At 33.7% G+C, this 22,181-nt stretch overlaps 2 protein-coding genes across 4 annotated transcripts; both read right to left on the bottom strand.

Annotated features, from left to right (window-relative positions):
- Positions 1–1,134: 1,134 nt before the first annotated feature.
- Positions 1,135–20,981, bottom strand: LOC110682113 (aspartyl protease family protein 1-like). Of its 3 annotated transcripts, none has more exons than XM_021858356.1 (10): positions 20,347–20,966; positions 19,727–19,868; positions 18,366–18,601; positions 17,765–17,989; positions 17,493–17,628; positions 17,331–17,404; positions 17,144–17,243; positions 16,979–17,036; positions 1,723–1,794; positions 1,135–1,634 (listed from the first exon to the last, which is right to left on the bottom strand). In XM_021858356.1, the coding sequence occupies exons 1-10, from the start codon at positions 20,718–20,720 to the stop codon at positions 1,420–1,422; spliced, it is 1,632 nt and encodes a 543-aa protein (XP_021714048.1). In that variant the 5' UTR covers positions 20,721–20,966; the 3' UTR covers positions 1,135–1,419. The 3 variants fall into 3 exon arrangements, with proteins under 3 accessions (XP_021714048.1, XP_021714049.1, XP_021714047.1); XM_021858357.1 differs by lacking the exons at positions 16,979–17,036; positions 17,144–17,243; positions 17,331–17,404; ... (3 more) ...; positions 19,727–19,868; positions 20,347–20,966 and adding exons at positions 1,916–1,973; positions 2,048–2,147; positions 2,236–2,312; ... (3 more) ...; positions 4,684–4,819; positions 5,692–6,141 and having other exon boundaries at positions 1,420–1,634; XM_021858355.1 differs by lacking the exons at positions 1,135–1,634; positions 1,723–1,794 and adding exons at positions 16,206–16,642; positions 16,714–16,785 and having other exon boundaries at positions 20,347–20,981.
- On the bottom strand, positions 9,764–14,436 carry LOC110682114 (uncharacterized RNA-binding protein C1827.05c-like). Its single transcript, XM_021858358.1, has 9 exons — positions 14,249–14,436; positions 14,015–14,132; positions 13,856–13,911; positions 13,468–13,515; positions 13,293–13,390; positions 11,424–11,496; positions 11,237–11,347; positions 10,252–10,317; positions 9,764–10,164 (listed from the first exon to the last, which is right to left on the bottom strand). The coding sequence occupies exons 1-8, from the start codon at positions 14,297–14,299 to the stop codon at positions 10,270–10,272; spliced, it is 603 nt and encodes a 200-aa protein (XP_021714050.1). The 5' UTR covers positions 14,300–14,436; the 3' UTR covers positions 9,764–10,164; positions 10,252–10,269.
- Positions 20,982–22,181: the final 1,200 nt, after the last annotated feature.

The following is a 22,181-nucleotide window of genomic DNA, read 5'->3' as shown; positions in this document are numbered from 1 at the left end:
AACCGTTTCAATCCGAACCGCTTCAAACCGAAACCGACTCAAACCGAGGTTAAACCGAACCGTCAGACCGAAGTCCCACCCCTAGTAGCACTTAATATTAAAACTTATTAGAATTTATCTACAATTTTTGTAATAATAGATGCTTAAGTGTATGTTAATGATTTTTTTTTTTTTAACCCTGTTCACCCTTTGGGCTAATCCGGATTCGAGGATCAGTTTTGGGTGGTTAGGTTCCCGTCCTAGCTCTCCCGATTGTTGTTGTGGGGATCGAACACACGGGTTCTCCCTACCAAGTGTAGTCTCAATCGCCACTACACTAACAGTCAATTCACTCAATTGGTGTATGTTAATGAGTTTTTAGTTGGACGGAGTTAATTAGACTTTCAAAAACTAATAACTTATTTCATATTTTACATATAAAATTCTAAGAACTTAATATGTAACGAACATTGGGGGTGGTCAGCATGAACTTCACACGTAATATATAAATCGCCAACCATATACTCTTCAAACATGTACGGACAACCTGTAAAACCAGAAAAAATTAAATTCTTTTTTTTAAAAAAATAAAAAATAAACAGTCAAATACGAGTAGAAAAGTCAGAGGAGGGAGAATACGTAATTCAATGTTTCTAACAAGAAAATAAAAGACAAATGACAACGAAAGTCCAACTACTGAAGATTGAGACTGTGTCCAACATTTAAAAGATATTCCCTTTGATGAGTTTAGAAAATCATTGTCCGAATAAATGTTACAATTCTTTTATTTTTTTATTTTTTTTTTTATTTTTTTTTATCATCTTTTTAATCCCTTTATTACAAACTTTAAGTGGTTAATTGTCCGAATAAAAAGTTTTATCATCATTTTCTCCATAAAGCATTTGTTGATTTTATTCATCTAGTAGAAAGAATGGATTCCCAGAATCAGTAGTCACATACTCATATAAACTATTCTCCTTAGAAGCTGTCATGCTTTATGTCAAATCGTTGCACATAACCTGTAACGGAGGTAGTATAAACAACGTGACAACTAATGCGACATGGAGATCGAGTGGAGATCACAGTAACCATATCATTAGAACAAACAGTGAGAAACAGAATGTAACTGGTAATAACTAATAACACACGAAGAGATAGAGTGGCAAAATCTGATACTATAGGTGTGCAAATAGCACATTATATGATGATATACAATGCAATTTCTGTAACTAAATTATATATACCTTATACAATACCAGGCTCAAAAAATGGCCTAGGGGAAAAATAATTCAGGGCCTAAACAAAACTGGAACTAAAGCTAGAAATGGGTGACGGGCTGGCTCGAATATGTGATATGTCATGATCTATGCCTTCCAAATGTAATGCATAAACCAATCAATAATAATCTAAGACTATCAGGCACTCCCGTGGGAAACGAATTTACCAACGAATTGATAAGACTAGAAGCAAGGACAGTATGAGTGTGTTAGTCCAGAAGTTAAAATGAGATAAATTATGTCTCAAAGTTGATGATGCCGCGGAAATATGAGAACCATTTTGTTGTACGGCTTGAGGTTCAATGGAAGATATTGGAGGAACTGGATGGGGACTCTCAGGACTTATAGGCAGCATGCTTGACTCCAGTGCTTCGTTACCTGGAATTCGAATTTCGTTAATAATCACAGAGAAAGTAAGGTGCAGGAGCAAAAAAGAAAAGTTTGATAGTTTATGAGAGTTACTTACAGTTTGCTGCCTTCCATCCCAACACCATATTTTCACGATCAAATACTACACGATAGCCAGTCATGAAGTTTTCTGGAATCAAGGGGGAAAAATTTGATGAGTGAATTCTGGAACAATATCCAATAGCCATGCTAACATACTACTTCGTATATTCTAGCAGCAGAGCAATTTACAGAAAAAATGATATACTCACGGCCAATGATATTTACGTCTTCACTTTTGACAATTCCCAAGCAATATATGTCTCCAGTCTGAAGATAAAATGAAATATTTCAGTACAGCAGCAAAAGGTGGAAGTTTTAACATATTTGAGAAGAAAACTCACCATAACAGAAACTGTAACTGTAGGATCAGTAACATAAAATTTGTCTCCACCATCCATTGTCAAATTGATAGAAGGTATTTTTGGGCCGCTTTGGCTTGAACTGCAAATTTGAGTTTGGTCATTGCTTTGATATAAGCAGCAAAGGTAATAAAAAAGAAACACTTCAAAAAAGAAACACTAATACTCACCTCAAGTCGTAGCAGTACTTGAAAGGAATGTCTTCAGATTGAGAAGTGTCCCTTCTATCTTTTATGTGAGCATCAAACTGCGCAGAAAGACTTCTGAATACTTGCATTTAACAAGGAAATTACTTGCTCTCACGCAAATAACAAGGTTTTTAAGAACTTACTTGTTTAGCGATTAGTGAGTAAACTGGTTCATTTAGGTAAGTGAATGAAGTGCCAGTATCAAAAATTGCATAAAGACCATCGACGTGAGAGACTTTTGATCCCACGCTAATCTGCGATATGCTAACATTGTAATGCGGACTGGTAAGAGGTTAACAACGGAAGGTCAGAAGATATTACAAGAGGATGCTTAATCATCAAACCAAAGATTGTCAAGCTAAAAAATCCATAGATAGGGAACAACATACTTTATCTTTCTAAGGTTGAATGGCGTTTTACTTTGATCCGAGCTGCCCATATCACCAAATGTGATTCTCCCCAACCCAGTATCTCCAAAACACATGGAGAATGAATTTGCAGCAATTTTCTGACTTGATAACATACTGGGCACCGATATACTATCCAGACCAAGCCCAAGTAAACCATTGGGAGCTCCACCATCCAAAAATGAACCAGTCTCAACCTTGCCGCAACTGCAAATCAGTTCACCATACTCTTGTTAGAACTGAACTCCTTTTTTTTTTTTTTTTTGAAAAACAAAACTGAACTCCTTAAACAGAAACTAAATTTTGTTAAGCTTTTAAGCCCCTTAAAAAAGGGCAAGCCAGCTATTAAGTCCTTCATGGTACTTGAATTTTTGTTTTATGTTTTTTCTTACAAGCTTAATTTTAAACTCCATACTACATCAAGGAATCTTAAAAAATTAATTGAATTTTTAAAATGGATAACAGATTTGTCATATGCAGAAATTTAGAGCACCCTGAAGCTTAACCGAAAGTACACGAGTCTATTGGTTATAGAAATGCTATATGTGAATAATATTTTACTTGCTTCAGATATTTTGACCACCTACTATCTGATTATCTGCAGAAAAGAATACTCTTAACTTATAGATTAGTGATGTATCCTGAAAGATTATATATGCAACTTATTACCTACATTCTTCCAAAGCATACAACTACTAAGGCCTTTTACTGTAAATATCACAATTTTAAAGAATCAATTTATAGGTAGACCAACAGCTCGAAATTGACTTACCCAAAAGGAATTTTTGCATCAACAGGCTTAGAAGGATTATCATCTGCGGTAAGATGCAAAACATCCTCTACTAAGTATCCAGAAGAAGATGTATTAGAAGAGAGATACATGACTCTGTAGGGACACATGCTAGGTGAAAGTGGACAGGTGGTTTTATGTGCACACAGAGGACTGTTACAAGGAACTTTTGACCCCGAAGACGATGTATTGAGACTGTAGATGCTGAAGTCTAGCTGGTACACCAAAAAATTATATGTCAATATCGACAAGGTTATCTCCAAGAGCCACAATTGCAAGAGAAAGCGGCATCCCCTTGTCAAGCCATTTACAATGAAACATATTATTTAAAAAAAAAAAAAAAAAAAAAAAAAATGTAAAAGAAATAGAGGTACGTGGTTCCAATTACTTTAGGAATGTAAAATAAGCATGAAACACTTTCAGGGGCTTAAGTGATGTAATTGAAAAACTTGATTTCAAACTTATCTTACGAACATAAATTCCATCCCTGAGAATCCAGATATGATTTGGCACCTGATCTGTGGTCACTGTATATTAGATCAAAATAGGGAAACTAATCGGAAATAGCCAAATTCAACTCTTATTTCAAAGCACACTTTAGCTCATAACCTCTAAGGCTCTAACCTATAGTTTTTATACAAAGATTGACGGTCCAAGACTTCACTGTATTTAAAAATTTCCTATTTTTTACTGCAAGCTTCCGAATGCTAGTTGTTACAACCAAATGATATTCAAAGGCTCTCCCTGCACTATCAATATTAAAAAAAGAATGACAAAAGAAATACCTCAACAAACAAAGATGGCTTAAGATAGACTTGTTGAACTACCTAAAGGGATACCTCAACCACTAATGACTAAGCTAGTAAACCATGCATTATATAGAATATTCTTCCCTTTTTTTTTCTCCTCCATTTAAGAACTATATTAATGTTTACTTTATATGGAAACTCCGCATATCTAGTGCTATACATGTTGATATTGATGTGCCATATAATTAAAGGACTATAAAGCAATTAGCTTTTCAATTATTCATAGTATATATTTTAATAAAAGATACACAAATAATAAAACTAAACCAACATTCTCTTAGTCTTCTTTTATAAGAAAAAAAAAAAGATACCACTTTGATTTAATCATACATTAAAGAAGTCCAAGCAAACATTAAAATATGATAAATGGTATAATTATATAATTTTTAAACATAACATTATAGGACAACAAATTTAATACTACCTCATCAGAGTTAAGTTTGACTCCCTTGACACACTTAATACAGTCACAAGGTAGCCAAAACAGGTCACTTCCGGTGTCTAACGCCACCAGAAACGATGACCCCGGTGTCCCCACCGTTACATTTGCATAATGCAAGCTGCAATAAACGCATTTAGACTATTAATAGGAGTTTTTTTTTTTTTTTTTTTCTTTTTTAAGTAAGTCAAATCCTTCCACTCCCCAAAAGAAGAGAAAAACATCTAGTACCCCTTAATTGTTAAAAAGATAAAAAGTTTTTTTTGTTAATGAGTATAATTATAAGCATCCTATGCTAAAAAATAAGCATTTACTAGTACATAAAAAGTTCACTATAATAATCCAACTTTTTCGCATCAAAAAAAAAGTCTTTTTCCCCGTTATCATCCTACAAATTTCCCGCAATTTCGCACCAAAAAAATCCAGGTACATGAAAAAATATATATAGATTTAATTAACCCCCCTTTGATATAAAATACAACAACGTTTATAAAACCATGCATGTCAACACGTGTCAACTAGTTTAGATGGTTAATGTCCAAACCCGAATATACCATACCATTCTTTTACATACGAGTTATTTTTTACAAAAAAACTTTGTTTATTCATTGAAGTACATAATAACCGCTTAACGGTAAAGTACTACTAAAGGAACTTTGGGCCGTTTGGTACATACTAAAACGGGCCGGGTTGACTTATACGGGTTTTATTTGGTAAAGACATTCTCTTTGCTAAATTTTAAAAGGTGATTATAAAAGGAAAAATTAAAACTTACGAAGTAATTATGAAAATGAAATTAGGATTAAAAAGCATCAAACTTTACATTAAAAATTGGAAATTCATTAATCTAGATGAACTTTACTTCACTATAACTTAATAATAATACAAAATTCAGGTATTTAAATAGTAAATTTAATTCGTAATCAAAATTAAATTCAATTCATTCGACTAATTTACTAGAATAATAATTGAGGAGAGAGAAAAAGAGCTTACAATCCGAAGAAGCTGATGCGATAAGTAGTGTTACCGGAGGAGAAGGTAAGAGGAGTACGAGAGTCACCGGAAGTAGACGACAACCGGCGGTCATGAACGGCGAGATCACGGTGAGCTAAAGCGGCGAAGTAACCGGGTGAGCCCTTTACCGGTAACTTATCACCGGCGTCGAGAATCCGATTAACTGGATCCGAGAATCTATGGTGGAGTTCAAACCCGAATGTGTGGTAAGCTTGGGTGGGCCAACAAGCCCAGCCCAAGAAAAGAACAAATAGTAGAACAACATGTGTGTAAGTTTGGATATTTTTGGGTTTAATATTATTATTATTATTATTCATACTTTAATTTTGTAAGTTTTGGGTAAATTGGAGAGAGAAAAATTAAGCATAAAAAAGAAAGACAAGAAAATGGAGAAGGAAGAAGAGGGTACAAGGTTTGGTGGTTAATTATAGTGTAAGGACTAAGAGTGGTGGGACATGTACCCAAAAAAGAAGCCACCTTCCACCTCCCTTTGAATATGGAGGACTTACTATTGGGAATTTTTATTAATTAATCCGCATGACGAGTGAAGAACTTAGGGTCTGTTCTGATTTACTGAATTGATTGGAGCTACACTGAACTAAAATAAATTGTTTATAAGAGAAGAAAATTAAGAAATGAATTGATATACATTAAATTGAACTGAAATTAAGCTGATGAGAACAGACCCATAGTGATGTTTTAGTGAACTAATAGTTTAATACATTCAATATATATGGGTTTTGCACTTTTGCTCCTTGTAAAGGTCGGAAACTTTTGACAAAGGAATTACGTTTTATGATGCCAAAATGACGTGATTAAGTAAAAAAAAAAAAAAAAAAAACTTTCTCATTAAGCTGAAGTAAGTGGATTAAAAGTTTGAAAAGCTTGATGTCAAACTAAGGACACTTGGATTGATCTAATATCTAAACAAGGAGTACAGCACTTACGTGCAAGCTAGGTAGACGATAAACATACCAAAGAGTACTTCGTATAAAGTTTTTAGAGGTGGAGAATATTATTCGGATTATAATATCATTTGGCTCAATAAAAAAAATACTCCGTATATGGGAAAGAAGTATATGTTGGATATTATTGATCCTGTTTTTTAATAAATCAATTAATTAGTTCGACCATTTAATTAATTATTACTAACACCGATTAGGGTGACCATGAACAAAGCGGCTTGTGAACAATATGGAATCAATTGTACGTAGGTGTTATATGTTCGACATTATAAAAAAAATTGAAATTTATAGGGTCTATTTTGATTAACTAAATTGAGCTGGACTGAACTGAACTGAATATTTTGTGAGAAAAGGGAATTAGGAACTGAATTGAAATGAACTGAATATTTTATGAGAGAAGAAAATTAGAAACTGAACTGAACTGTAATTAAGCTGAAGAGAACAAGCCCATAATCGCTTCATTTTGTTGCTGACAAAAATAGGAAAAATTAATCACACATATATGTATGGATTAAATGACTACATAGCATCAATCCCATAATAAAAGGACATGATGATAGATAATGACTAATTTTTATTTATACATAATTCCTACCTAATAGCTATTTGTTGTCAATTATTACTTTGTTAATAGTAATGAAAGTTCGTTTATCTAGTACTCAAACATAATTAGTGTTATTTCAAAAAAAAAAAAAAAAAAAAAAAAAACATAATTAGTGTTAAATTGTCAAATTGTACAAATCTACTCTCTTTATTCTATAATAATTAACACAATTAAACTTGACATATATGTTATAACTTAATACGGTATATTCAATGTCCTTTCACCTCTCTTATATACTCCATAAATTTGTATGTATATAATACGGAGTATAATGGAATATAATAATTTTATAGTATTCTATGTTATTAAATACAAGTGTAATTTCATGTTAAGCACGGAGTAGAAGCAATGGAGGATATAGGTGAGATTTCATTATTTCAAAATATATAAAGTAGGAGAAACAAACTTAAATATTATTTCAAAATATACATAATTCCTATACATAATTACGAGTATTTCACAGGTGAATGAGGAAGAGACTTTGACATGATTATGTAATTGTTGACAACGTTCTTTGAAGGATGTTGGAATGTTGATAAAACACGGAACAATTAATCAATTATTGAAATAAACTGAAATTTGAAATATCTTGAAAATTTGAAGCTAATTAAAATTTAAAAGGAGTAATCACCACCTAATCCTTGATTAAACTAAAATTACGAGTTGAATTTTGTGTTATCAAACAAATGGACTGGTAGTATACTATGATAGTACTCCGTATCATTAATCATATTTGAACGCGGAAACCATTTGACAAATCTCTGCCGTGATGCATGGGTTTGCATCATAACATATAATTGTTAATTAGTTTTTGTGTTCCATGTTATATGTCGTTATTTTAAGCATTATTATTAATTAATATCGCCTCTGTTACAAATTATTGGACACTTTATTTAAATTATACCTATTTATGCATAAATTTAACCATAACTATCTCTAATTACAATAATTAAAAGTTATAAAAAAAAGTTAATATATTAGAAAAAAAAAAAAAGAGGAATCTAACAAGATCTCATATGATTATGTGTTATTGTTATGGACCACAAAAATTAGTTAAAATAAATACTACTCCGTACCGTGTAATTAAGATTAGAATAATAATATTACTTCCTATTAACTTATTTACAAGCATGAAAATAAAAGTGTTTCAATTTTACAAGTTTGAAGAAAATAGAGAAAGCATATGATTATCCGATATAGTTTTCAGCATTCTGCTATCTTCAATACACACCAACATTGGTCAATAAAAAAAAAAGATGTTTGACACTTCAATCAGGACCAAGTCTAAGTCAACCAATTAATATTGTACTGAAATTTAAAATATGGATTAAAAAACTTGAAGTCTTTTCCCAATTCAAATTTGATTGCACCTCTATCAACTTGTATAGTACTTGTACAATTGAGTCATTTGTGGAATTGTGGGGCAAAGTCAGTCAGGTCTTTTAAGCAGATGTCCTTCAAAAAAAATTAGTGTTAACAAAGAAAAATTGCACATAACGTGCCTTGGATAGTAGGACTCGACTAGTAATCCATATGTGACTATGTGAGGTCTAAGAAATAATATAATGATAAAATATTGGTCTTCGAGTCTAATCCTAACGAAAATACTCGAGTGAGATAATTACAAGATCATCTAGATGCACTTAAAATACATCACATAATACGATTATGGTAAAAACTCTAACTATTAATAGTCTTAGGTTCTGTTCAGCTTCCTTCTCTCATAAACAATTTATTTCAGCTCATTTATTTCAATTCAACCCCAATCAATTCAGTTCAGTTATTTTCAGTAAATTGGAACAGGCCCTCGGTTAGAATACTCTCCTGGACTTATTTCATGTTACCACGTACATAAATTACAGTATCAAGTTGGGACAATTGATATTTAGAGAAGGCACCCTTCAAGATATAAGGCTCAAAATCAGGATCTATGAGCATAGCGGTGGAGTGCACACTACTTCTAACATTTTTACGCATAATAACATCATACAATTGATATGGACATGCCTGTCTTATTGTCTATCATGCTTTGCGAGATTAGTAAATAGAGTATGAATTACGTCTGATAATAGGCATTTTAGATTAGACCTCGTAGAAGTTGAAGGGAGAAGGGCCTGTGTTAAGTGGCTGTGAGACAGGTGACCTGTACAATTTCGTGTTCAGTGTCCGATTAGGGTAGGTTCGTAGGTAACATTTAGGTAGCAGTATGTTCAAATTTCGTTATGCCAGGACAAGGTGAGAAAAATGAACCTGTAGGTTGATGTGAATGGGTAGGTCAACATCCAACAATATTTGTGCACACATCATCGCTTGCCACGGTGCCAGTAGAGCAGGCTAGTATATGACAATAAAAAAGACGGGAAAAGCAATTACAAATTGACTTTGATTTTCACCAAGTTAGCAAACCTTGTGGCTTTGAATGCTCGCTAACAAGCAAACAAAACCTAAAAATCAGTAGATTATGCAAGAATAATAGCAGAAGAGAATTCGAACATCAGCTATTTAAAGAATTTCATAAAGGGACTGTAAATATTCCTCTAAAACATTCATACACCAAAGGCAAGGAGATTACAATTTAAGAAGAATCCTAAACCAGCATATCTATATATGCCAAGTACAAAACAGAATCCTAAAATAAACAAAGGAGATAGGAAACATATGTAAGCCAAAGCATAACGCAAGCCTACAACATAAACCATAGATAAAACGCTACTTATCACTCCAACAGGTGTGCAAGCTACAAACTATGCATTTACCGGTAACACAAGTATCGTTCCAAAAATGTTGCCTCCTTGGTAACACAAGTATGTTTCCTGACTCTGAAAGTAACTTCATACGTATTCACTTCTTAGCCATCCTTCTAGCAGTTTACTCACAAGAGAGCTGCGCATATACATTAATAAGTCAGACAGTAAGCACATTGCATAAGCAAGAAAGAAGATTTATGCTGCTTGTATGTTGGACCTTTACCTATATGATTTAGAAAGACTAATCATCAAACCTAATCTTCTTTGATGCAGGCAGGTTAGCGCCCTCCTGTAAAACAGGAAAAGAACAAAAGAATTAGATCTCAGTAAGATGGCCAAAAAAGCTGTTACATACATAAACATACAATCATAGTTATCATACACCAATCAAGGGATTGTGGCTTTTATACTCCACAGAACATCCAATGCATCCAAATACAAAACATCACCCAAGCAATCTCAACAATAATAGAAATACAGAGGAAAAACAAGAATTAAGAACCAAAACTAATGATTTGTAGATGAATAGATAATATAGTGAAACTGTAATACATAATAACCAAATAATTTGACTAACAGCATACCACTTATAGCTACCCTTCCTCAAATCTGTCAGTAAAATAAAGACATTACAATGACTCCATAAGAGGGAGAGAAATGATCTGGGTACCAAATACTGAGCTCTTATATGACTAGGATCAATAACCCAGTGTTTCTAATCCTTTCAGCCAGTCATCTTCATTCTCATCCAGAAAATGAAAACTTGAAAGAACCCCGAGGCATTGACTCAGAAGTAACAAGATTAGCTTTCAGCTCCTTAATGGCCATCCCATTTCCTCCAATACCCTCCTAATTCAAACAAATCTCCACTACCTACATATACTTTGTCATGATCAATTTACTCATAAAACATAGTAACTGGAAATGGATTGCCCTCAACCGGAGGGCATCCTTGGAATAGTAACAGGTAATGCTGAACTGAAAGGACAGCTTATCACCAGTTACTTTAACTGAAATAAGAAAATCTCATCACCCCCCCCCCCTTTCCCCCTCTTCTTTTTCATCCGCAAAATTTGACAATTGTAGAAAGGAGAAATACACTATTACAGGATAATGTGACACACTCACACACATGAACCAACCAAAGCATATACATGACATAGCTAACCCCACAATTTAATATGGGAGTAAAAGTTAGGACAACTTACCACTTCGGGACATTCATAGTCAATTCCAGCAGCCTCTATTTTACTTCTTCGCTTTCTGTCCTTCTTCAGAATTGTTTTCAGCAATTTCTTGTGCTCCTCAAGTGTCCTATCCTGCATAATCACAAATTATTAAGATACTCAAAGGCCTTCCCTTACATAAACTAAGGCTCTTTCTATCAACATATACCTTATTATGCTTTAACCTCTCTATTTCAACAAAGTCAACTGGTGTCTTCTGTCTGCGGTTTATGCCCCTCCATCTACATTTGTAAGATGGACGTAAAATATCAGAAACACAGCATACTGAAGTGAAAAAATCTAACATAAGATTGACAAGTGGCAGCATTTCATGAATTTGAAATGTAGGAAGGGTACATGTTTTTCATCCTTAGAAAAAAAAACATAAAAGGATGTTCACCCAACTTGCAGGCAATATAGCATAATTGCATAAAGATATGGAACTAATAATTGTAATAGTAGACAATGAGCATGAAATTTGATAAAAAGCTGCAAGTATCACAATTATAATATAATAAGTCCATGAATACCATAGTTGCCATTCAAGTCAAAATCAATACCTCTAGAAGTCTTAGCCAGGTTCAATGATCACATCTACGCAGATTACACCAACTTATATTATTTAAGGCACAAAGTATTAAAATAAATTGCTACCTTAATTCCATTTTACTAGCCCCATTTTCTTTTCAGGGATGTCCCAATTTATTTTTGCCCCATCTCTTTGTTAGAAAAGATTTTCGCTCTAATTTTAATCTTGAGTTAGGTTTCACACTCATCCAAACACACATTTTGTTCTTTCCCTACTTTTTCACTTTGCATAAATTACTTAAGACTTATTAAGTTTACAAAAAATATTAGCATTAATGATACTACATAGAAATAAATATTTAGGGCACTAACATCAGCAAGTGATGCATAAGTACAAAATAAGGACCCAATTGATAGGATAGGGAGTGAATAATATTAAGATTTGAATATTAGGCTATTGAGATATGAGAATAGGTGGAATGGAAGATATGTCTTTTGATCCCTTTTTCATGTTTAGTACTTTCATTGTAAAAAAATATTCTTCAGGTTGTGTTCTCTGTAGAGGTGTTAATTTATTCTTGTTTATACCAAAAATAATATAAAATAAGATGCAATAATGGCACACCCAATACTAGAAAATAGGACATTCATATCAAAATCAATCTAGGCAGATTCGATTCGGATCAAATAATATTTGAGTGATGATCGATTTTTCGGTTCAGTTTATAATCATAACCAAATCAATCCATATTTGAATCCAGTTCTACATCCAATTATTTAATAACACCACCATCTATGCCCTTACACCCTCACATGAGAGAGCACAACACTAACAGTCTAACACTCTCCCATCTCCACCAATTAACTTTCTACCAATAACTCTAATCACAACTGCTAATCACGACCAAAACAACTTCCACCGCTGATTAAAGACAATCACAGGAACATCCAAAGTACACCACGCACCTCTACATATATCTCAACTTCTCCCAACCATCACCACATCTAAGGCCAACTAGGCCAACTACGACCACCCTCTACTTATCCTAAACACACCATCCACCTAGCCATCTGTCTTCCAAGCCTCCACAAACCCCACAACCATGCTTCCATCAAATACCATATTTATGAAACTAACCCTTGTTACTTTTGGTAGAAAAATGAATTCACATTTTCCGATTACAACAATGATCTGACTAGTGACTACCTTTTATCTAAACAAGGTAACAAGTCAAAGAATTATACAAAGAGACACAAAAGTACAAGCCACAGCAGTTAATTTCACATATAGACACTTGGACTGACAATTTCTTAAATAAATATTCATAATATTTAGATCAAATAAGAAACATTATGGTCCTATCAACCTATCAAATTCCTAATTTCACACAATTGCGGATTGCCTCATTATTTCAAGAAACTCCACAAAACCAAAAAGTTTCAAGTCATTTCACACGACCAAAATAAAATTCATTCCCAATAGTATACAGCTCGAACAAGAAAGGCTTACAGTTTAGGATGTACTTGCTCTGGAGCAATCAGTTTTACTTGCAACATGTGCTCAAACAGTAGGTAATTATGCATACATTCTGAAACAATTTTGGCAACCTGTAACACCGATCACCAAGATTATTAAAACAGTAACAAACTCCAGACAACAATTCAAGCCAGTAAAATTAAACAACCTCTGGGTACTCAAACTCGATGAAACCGTGATGCTTAGATTTTCCGGTCTGTAAAACATTCAAATACAAAAAATAAACATTAGAAAAACAGGACAAGCATTATCAAGATCAGCATCTCCTCATACAAATCACTTAGTAAGCCTTTCGAGCTGGTCTCTTACAAATTAGTTCCAAAAGCGATCACTCCGGCTATCAAAATTCACAATGTATGTTTTGATATTACTTCTTATAATCATTAAAGCTCATAAAATGAAGAAAATTTAAAATCAAGTAGCACACAAGCATTTACAAGCAAGATAAACCTCAGCAAAAACATCTAGCCGCCTTGTTTTGACAAATTATAAACAATTAAATTCCAATATGTAATTCAAAAAACAAAAAATCAAACCTTCCTGCTTCGAGAAATCTTCAACCTCTTAATAGACCCAAATTGTTGAAAAAACCCTATCAAAAATACGAAAAATCAGCAAAATTCATCAAAATGAATCACAAAGCAACCAACAGAAGCCCTAAAAATTAATTAAAAAATTATTTAAAAAAGGCAAACCTTCCATTTGATCCTCGTAAAATCCATGAGGAATTCTGCCAACATAAAGAACAGTAGCTTTGCTATCTAAATCTTCTCCACCTTTGGGTAGCTTACGAGCCGGACCACCTTCAAGTGGCTATAAATTCGAAAAATTAAATTATCATATACAAACATTATATTAAAATTTAAGATATAGTTTTTATAAACTCAGGCGATGAATTGTAGAAAAATAAGATGAAGAGATATACATACCAAGAAATCTGAATTTGAAGCAGTAGGGTTTTGCTTGCCCTTGTTCGTCATTTGCTCTAAAATTGAATTAGGAAGATAATTGATGGTCCGGCAAGAGGAAGAGGGGTTCTTTGTTGTTGTGACTGCTATTTTGTAACCTGGGTTTTTGGCTAGGATGTGCGATTCTAGGGTTTTGGGTTTTTAATTTTTCTTAATTTAATTTATTACGGAGCATTATTGTTTCGGTAAAATATCTTCTAATGAGTATAGAGTATTTAAGGTTTCTTCTATATTAAGCTTAATTTCAATTTATGTTTTTAATTTTCTTCTCTTATAAACCTTTCAATTTAATTCAATTCATTTGTTTTCAATAAATCATAATAGGCCCTTAGTTATTCTTTACTAGTAGTACTAATGACACACACAAATAAAATCAAAAACCAAATTTGGGAATAAGCTTAAACTCATCTCGTGATTCTATGGTTACAAGATCGAATCTCACTAACTACAAAATGCTTGGGAATAAGGGGATTCATTTACCTTTCCCCTTTACTCTCAAGTGATAGAATGCGGAACTGAGCTGACTTAACCTCTGATGCACAAACAATACTTGTATTACAGAGTAAATATTTTTAAGTATGACAGCCAAACTATGTACATATGTAACATTTTTAATATGTGCAATGGATTGCACCTTGAATAAAGTTTTATTGCAACTAAAAAATTTGTCACTTTGGTATAAATGTGGGTGGGTTTTGTGGTACTTCAATGATTTCTTTGCTGGTAACCAGGGGGGAGGTTTATCGAACGATATAGTTAGACCTGTCAATTGAGGTCAATAAGTTAAGTTCGAGTCACATTTTGGGTTGTATGGGTCATTTGGTTAAAGTGGTTTGGATTGTTTGGATCATTACAAGTTATGATAAAAGGGTCGACTCGAGTCAATTATCAGTCATTTGGATAGGGTTTAGGTTAGGTCAATTCTAGAATTAACAGGTCTAGATATAGTTGATGTTGGTTCTAGCGGTTAGGTGGGGTGGTGTGGTAAGGTGATGTTAAGAACTTGAGAGTCGAGATAGCCATATAGTAGAAGAGGAAAAGTGTAGAAGAAACTTTAGAGAGGAGGGAGGAGAATAGAAACGCTTTATTTATTTTTTTTTAAAAAAAGCTCTGTGACGGAGAGTAAGAGAAAGCAAAAACATTTAGGGGCCATTTGGGAAAGGTAATAAACATGCCTCATTCCCGTTGTTGCTATTTGTTTGTCAATTTTTTTTTTTTATTTCCTTTATCCATTTTTATTTTTTTAGTTTACCTAAAATCAGTCTACATCGATTCCCCCCCTCCCTAGACTTTTCCATTCCTTTTCCTAAGCCACCACTACACCACCATACCCACACCAGAAACTAGTTACCCCCACCACCCAACCACCTCGCTGGAACTCAAAGCACCTTCCCCACCCCTCGCCTGAATTCGCCTCACTTTCCCCACTCCTCGCCGAAACTTTGTCCTTTTTTATTCTCTTTGTTCATTCTATTTCGTTTACCTAGTGCAAACCAAAACACCCTTTATAAATTTGACCTTACAAACCCCCATCAAAAAAATTAGGTATGTTGATTCTACAACACTTTTTTAACAACCCCAAAGCTAGCAACACAGCACTTTACGGAGTACTAGTTAAGCAATTGTTAATGTTTAGACATGAGGATCAGCCAACACCTTTATCTTACAGTGTGTTATCGTGTGAACTTTCATACACATCAAACAAAAATCTCACACTCCCACAGTCCAAGTGCCTTTAGAAATAATCCTCAAAGAAAGGGTGAGAAAATCTCAAACAATTGACCTTTATATTACTCTCGTACTAATAAAAGCATTATTCAAAATTTCACAGCATAAAGGCAGGGGATAGATTTAATCCGGTGAAAACTCTAACCAATTGAGCTACCTCTCGAGAATTTACTTTTGGCAAGCTGGCAGATACTAAAACAATTTTTTTACGAATTTTATAAATTGTTTATACTCTATAACTACAAATCTATAAAACAATAATATACTACTAATATAATGGCCTAGCCTGTTTCTCTTGGTAATACAACGCTAAAAAATTACACTTTACAAGTCTCATCTTCTAACAGTAGAGACCTTAAAGAATAACAAGAGAACAGAGCATAGAAAAAAAATCATGTGGTACTTCTCAAGTGCTACTGAAACAAGTCATAAAAAATAGGGTAATCAAAGAAATAAATACTTCACAAAAATGCCAGAGGCAAGTGGGTGATGGTGCTGAACTATGATATGTGCTCCCTGTAGCACCTTGAGTTATATTATCCGGTTGTGCAGCAACTGCAGGAGGGACGCGGGTGTCATTAGTCTCTTTACCTCCTACAGAAGGTTTAAAGTCCTCAATGTCATAACCTGCACAAAAATGCCAATGGTTCAGTATTGTGGCCAGCTAGTGTATACCATACAACTAAATTTAGACTTACAATCAGATTTCTCCCAGCCCAAGCTTAATTTTTCTCTGTCAAATACTATGTGATAGCCAGTCATGAAGTTTTCTGCATAAATACCGAGAGAATAAGAAAAAAATAGCTTATACATCAAAACTGCAGTTATAGGGTGTGAACATAATCTGTTCCAATAGCCAGCACTAAGATCTTACTAAAATAGTTAAGCAAAGCCCAGACCAAGAGTATCGGGATCAAAATCTAATTATCAATTTCACTCAAATATTGAATTTAAATGACTTACGTCCAATAATACTGAGCTCTTTACTCTTGACAACAGCAAGACAATACACAAGTTCAATCTGCATTCAAAAGCATGAAAAATGCACTTAGTAGCAGCAGATTAGACAAAGGCTGAGTTTATACTTCGTACAATAGCATGGCTTATAAGTGGATGTTAGCTTCCCACCTGGGTTGAAATGACAATGATGGGATCATAAATCCTATATTGGCCACCCCCTTCCATAGAAAAACTCACAGTGGGTACCAAGCTTGTATTTGCATCTGGTCTGCCGATTGTGTAGGAAATAATAGAATTTCAGAATCTGAGATATGTTAGGGAAGTTTAAAATAACCTGAAGGTCCTAGAATCTAACCTCATATCATAACAATACTCAAAAGGGAGTCTGGAATCAGCAGGACGCCTCTTATCTTTAATTTGTAAATCAAACTGCTCCATCAGGGGAGGAAAGAAAACAACATAATTAGATAGGATAACATGGCAGTGTGACGTATATATTAATCACATTAATCCTTACATTTCTAGCCAGGTTTGTATAAAAGGGATCGACAAGATATGTAAAAGATGTCCCAGAGTCAAAAAGAGCAGTGAATTCCACGTCATTGAGGGCTGTTCCTACTTGAATTTGAGTTAGAGTTATGTTGTAGCTAGGGCTGCACCAAAGGAAAAGAAAATTTTCAGATGACATACAGGTAAGGAGTTTCAATCAATGTGACTTAAGGAATCATTCACAGGTAAAAATTGACAGACAAAAAAACAGCTTCAAGTATATGGAAAATTACCACTTACTGTAAGGGATTTACATTAAATGGAGTTTCCTTCTGGTCAGGGCTACCTTTGTCACCAAAGCTTATTCTTCCAACTCCATCACGACCAAAACACATGGAGAAAGAATTTGCGATAAAACCTTTCCTGGACAGTATGCTGGGCACTGATATGTTCTCCATACCCAGTCCAAATAAACCATTGGGAGCTGCTACATCAAGAAATGAACCGGTCTGAACTTGTCCACAACTGCAAAAATCCTATATTAGTTTTAAGCATCCAGAACGAAAAAATTGCAGACACTATCATAGCATTGAAGAGTTCCATCAAGTTGCTACTCATTAAGGCCTGCACAAGCTCGATTTTGAAGCTTAACAAATTGAACTCAAGAATTTCAGTTGACAACAAAATTAACAATTTATTAGTATACCAATTCACTTCCATATTAAATTCAGACACATTTGCAAAGTGCAGGCAACAATCTGGGAATTGTCACTACAAGTGCCAAATGAGCATGTATACTACCAGTAAAGGAGGATTTTTAATTAAGCTACAGATGTAATTAGTCTAGCTTTCACATACATGCACTGATACAAGAGTAAATATTCAATTAATTGGAACTCACCCAAATGTGATGTAAGCCTCAACCGATTCCGGATGGTGTTCTTCTGTTGTCAAGTGCATAACATCCTCCACTAATATTCCAGAGGTCGATGTCTCAGCAGAGACATAGGAGATTACGTAAGGGCAATGACTGAATGATCCCAAGCAGTTGTTATGGTGTAGACACAAGGTATCATTGCATGAGACTTTCGTGCTAGTGGATGACGCTTTAGGGTTGTATATGCTAAGCTCAAAATCCTGTGTTCCCACAAATAAAAAAAAAAAAGGAATAATCACATATGTGGACAGTACAGAATGGAAGAGCAACATAGAACTTGCAAATACTGTTGAAACTAGACACTTCATTAAAATTGATGAACCAGTTATTGTTTAAGTTCAACGCAATCTGCCTTACATCAACACCTATGCAGCCTATCATGGCATTTAAGAGCTTTAAATGAAGTAACAGAAGGGTTAAATTCTATTAATAGATTCAGAAATAATCACGCCCTAGAAGAAAACCCAACATAATGCTTGGAAGTATCGAAAGAAGAAAGAACTAATGTGAATTCTTAAGCTTTATAGATGGCTAATTACTTCCTTGTGTAAACCGCATAGAATTTGAATAGAAGTATATGAGATGGGTGACCTCCTGGGAAGTCCTCATGTTGGTTCATGTAACCGATCCCACTTATGGGATTAAGGCGTTCAAGTAGAAGAAGAATAAGAAGAAGATATCAAAACTTTCAGAATAGGATAACAAAGCATAAGAACTGAGGCTTACAAGTTCAAGTTCACAAGTCTACCGCATGTCAAACTGTTTAAAATGGTTGTTGCATTCAAAAAATTTCCTACAGACCCAAATATATGCTTCATGATTCTATGACAATTCTTTTGGTTCAAGTTCTAGTTAAACCTACCATTTTGAAGTGATGCAAAGAGTACTGGTTGTTAATATTTACAATAAAACAAACTAGATATGTCTCCATTAATGAATCAAATTTTTTTTCCAGATTTTATAATTTATTCAAGTTAACAAAAACAATTCATTAATTACCATGTGGTTAAAAAACAATCCAGCAGAAGCAACCCATTGTGAATAAGCAAAAACTAGCACTCCAACATGAATCTGCTTATTAGTCTTAAGGCCGCTCAAGATTTTATCAAAATTGCAAGCAAGTCCTTAAATGCATCTGTTGAAAGTTTTTCTTCCAATAACACAACTCGATTTACTTTGCCTTTCCACCTACCCCTTTTTAACCTCATAAGCCAAATATTAAATTTCAACCTTCATTTATATACCAACATCCAAGGGCACATCAAAAAACACCCTAACGAGAACTAATTGGAGATACTAAGAGTAATGAAGTAACATAAGCTTACAGGATCATAAGCATAACTTGCACCCTCAAGTGGAGCACATCTTGAACAATCACAAGGCACCCAAAACAGATCACTCCCTGTATCCAACGCCACCAAAAACTTCACTCCCGGTGTCCCCAACGTCACCGTTGTATAGTGCAAACTGCCAAACATTACCAACTAATCACCATCACAACAATAACTCATTTCATTTAAGAGTACAAATTTGACTTGATAAAACAAGCAGAACTTATCAGCAATCATATAACAAATGAATGATTAATTTTCACTAATAAGCAAAGTTTGTTTAATAATCAAACCTTATTCTGCTTTTATATTAACGGCAGAATGTGTTACTCCATAGCAAGTACATAACCAACAAATAAATGAAATATACCAAAATAATCATCATCAAAACCCTAATTTACACCAAAACATCTCAGCAATCGATCAATCAGTACCTAAGTAGACAAAGAACTCTCCCAAAATCACAATCAATCATCATAAACCCTAAATTTAATTCTATTTTCGGATATACTAAAAACAGTAACAATTTCAGCAGTAAACGACATCAAATTGAGCAAAAAAAAAAAATAAAAAAAAATAAAAAAAAATAAAAAAAATTAAGAAGATAAACTTACAATCCCAAAGAACTAATTCGAAAAGTAGAATTTCCATCAGAAAAAGTAACAGGTTCATCAAGTTGAGACATCTTGCGACCCCGAAGAAAGCGATCACGCTGCGCTAAATCAGAATAATACTCAAAGGAGCCTTTCTTAGGCCAATGATGATGAAGATGATGATAATAATGAGGACTATGATGATAACGAGGATGATTGTAGTTCTTCTGCGACCAAATCTTTACTTGTTCTGAGTATCTATGATGCATTTCAAAGGTGAAAACTCGAGCATTGCAAAACTGGAAAAAAATTGCAGAAATATTGAGAAAGATTAAGGAAATTGAAGAGAGAGAAAGCATCGTAATAGATTGATTGATTGATTGATAGAGAATCATAAACAAAACCCTAGAAATTGAGATTGGGATTGAAATTGAAGCGAAAACAGTAGCATTTGAAGAAGATGAGTGAGTGAGTAGGTTGGATTGAAAGGGAAGAGGAGAGAGAAATGAGATGAGTGTTTGTTAGTTACAGTGGGACTGAAAAAGACGGTGTCAACTGGGGTCCACTTTCATGTATTTTTTTATTTTGCACGGTTAGTTTAAATTAAAAGGTTTTTTTTAGCAATTCATATACGTAGTAGTTGGGTTTGTTCTCATTGACTGAACTGAAATGAATATTTTATAAGAGAAGGAAACTAGGAGCTGAACTGAACTGAGTTGAACTGAACTAAACTGAACTGAATTTCAACGTAAGAGAACAGACCTGTATATTGTCTGTTTTTGTTTTGGGGTGTTTTCTTGGATGGATACTCGGTATTTTTTTTAATGGCTAGATGATATACTTTCTCCGTTTTTTTACTTGACATCGTTTGACTTTTACACTATTTACACAACAAGCTTTAACTCGCTTTTGTGGTTAATAGATTGATAAAATATATTCATGTGGGATCTTATTTGAGTCGTTTTAATGTATATTTTATTAGCATGCACTTTTTATAATTTTATTAACACTCTTTGCAATGGCCTTCCAAACTAAGCAGCGTAACATTACATATAGTCATATCTTTTTTTTTTTTTAATTAAAGGTGACAATTTTTTTTTTAAATAAATTAAAGGTGACAATCTTGTTATTATTAATACGGAGTATCTTGTAGGGTGTTCTCATTATAAATGATATAAAGACGATTCTAAAATCTTTTGCGACATATAAGTGTCAACATATAAGACATCACTATCTTTTATTAATGAAATTCTTTTTTCTTTGAAATAAGACAGAAGATTATCTAGCTTCCTTGGGCTATTCAATGCCAACTTTTGAAATATATAGAACTTTGTTAGACATTAAAATGTCTTATTTTCTTCTATTTGATAAAGTTAGATATTAAAATGTCTTATTTTCTTCTTTTTTGATAAGTTAGGTTACAATTTTGAGAGAAGAGCATAGGCGGTTTTGAGCCGGAGCAAGGTGGGCGACGGAGCAGGGCCCCCAAATTTGAGGGGCCCCAAAATTTATATATAATGTAATTAAGTTTGGAATAATAACATAAAATTATAGATGGACTAGTGGTTTGAGTTAATTTGCTTCTTATGTATGAGAGATCTCAGGTTCAAGCCTTGGGTCTAACAATTTTTTAACTTCTTATTTTGAAAGCTGGCATTGAGTAAGGTTGAGCTTTGAACGTCCAAACATTGAATGAAGTTATTACTTTGTCTCTAGAATTCTCCACCCAAACCCAAAATTAGATCTTTCCTTTTTCCAAATAATTTTTTCTCTCAAAATTTTTTCAATTTATTATTTTAATTCCCAAAAAACCTCTATATCTTCCAAAATTAATTTCACATTTAACTAATAAAACT

The sequence above is a fragment of the Chenopodium quinoa genome, unplaced genomic scaffold (assembly GCF_001683475.1).
Source record: "Chenopodium quinoa cultivar QQ74 unplaced genomic scaffold, ASM168347v1, whole genome shotgun sequence".
Classification (NCBI taxonomy): domain Eukaryota; kingdom Viridiplantae; phylum Streptophyta; class Magnoliopsida; order Caryophyllales; family Amaranthaceae; genus Chenopodium; species Chenopodium quinoa.
Note: the sequence above shows the minus strand (reverse complement) of the source record. Positions and strands in the feature narration are given on the sequence as shown.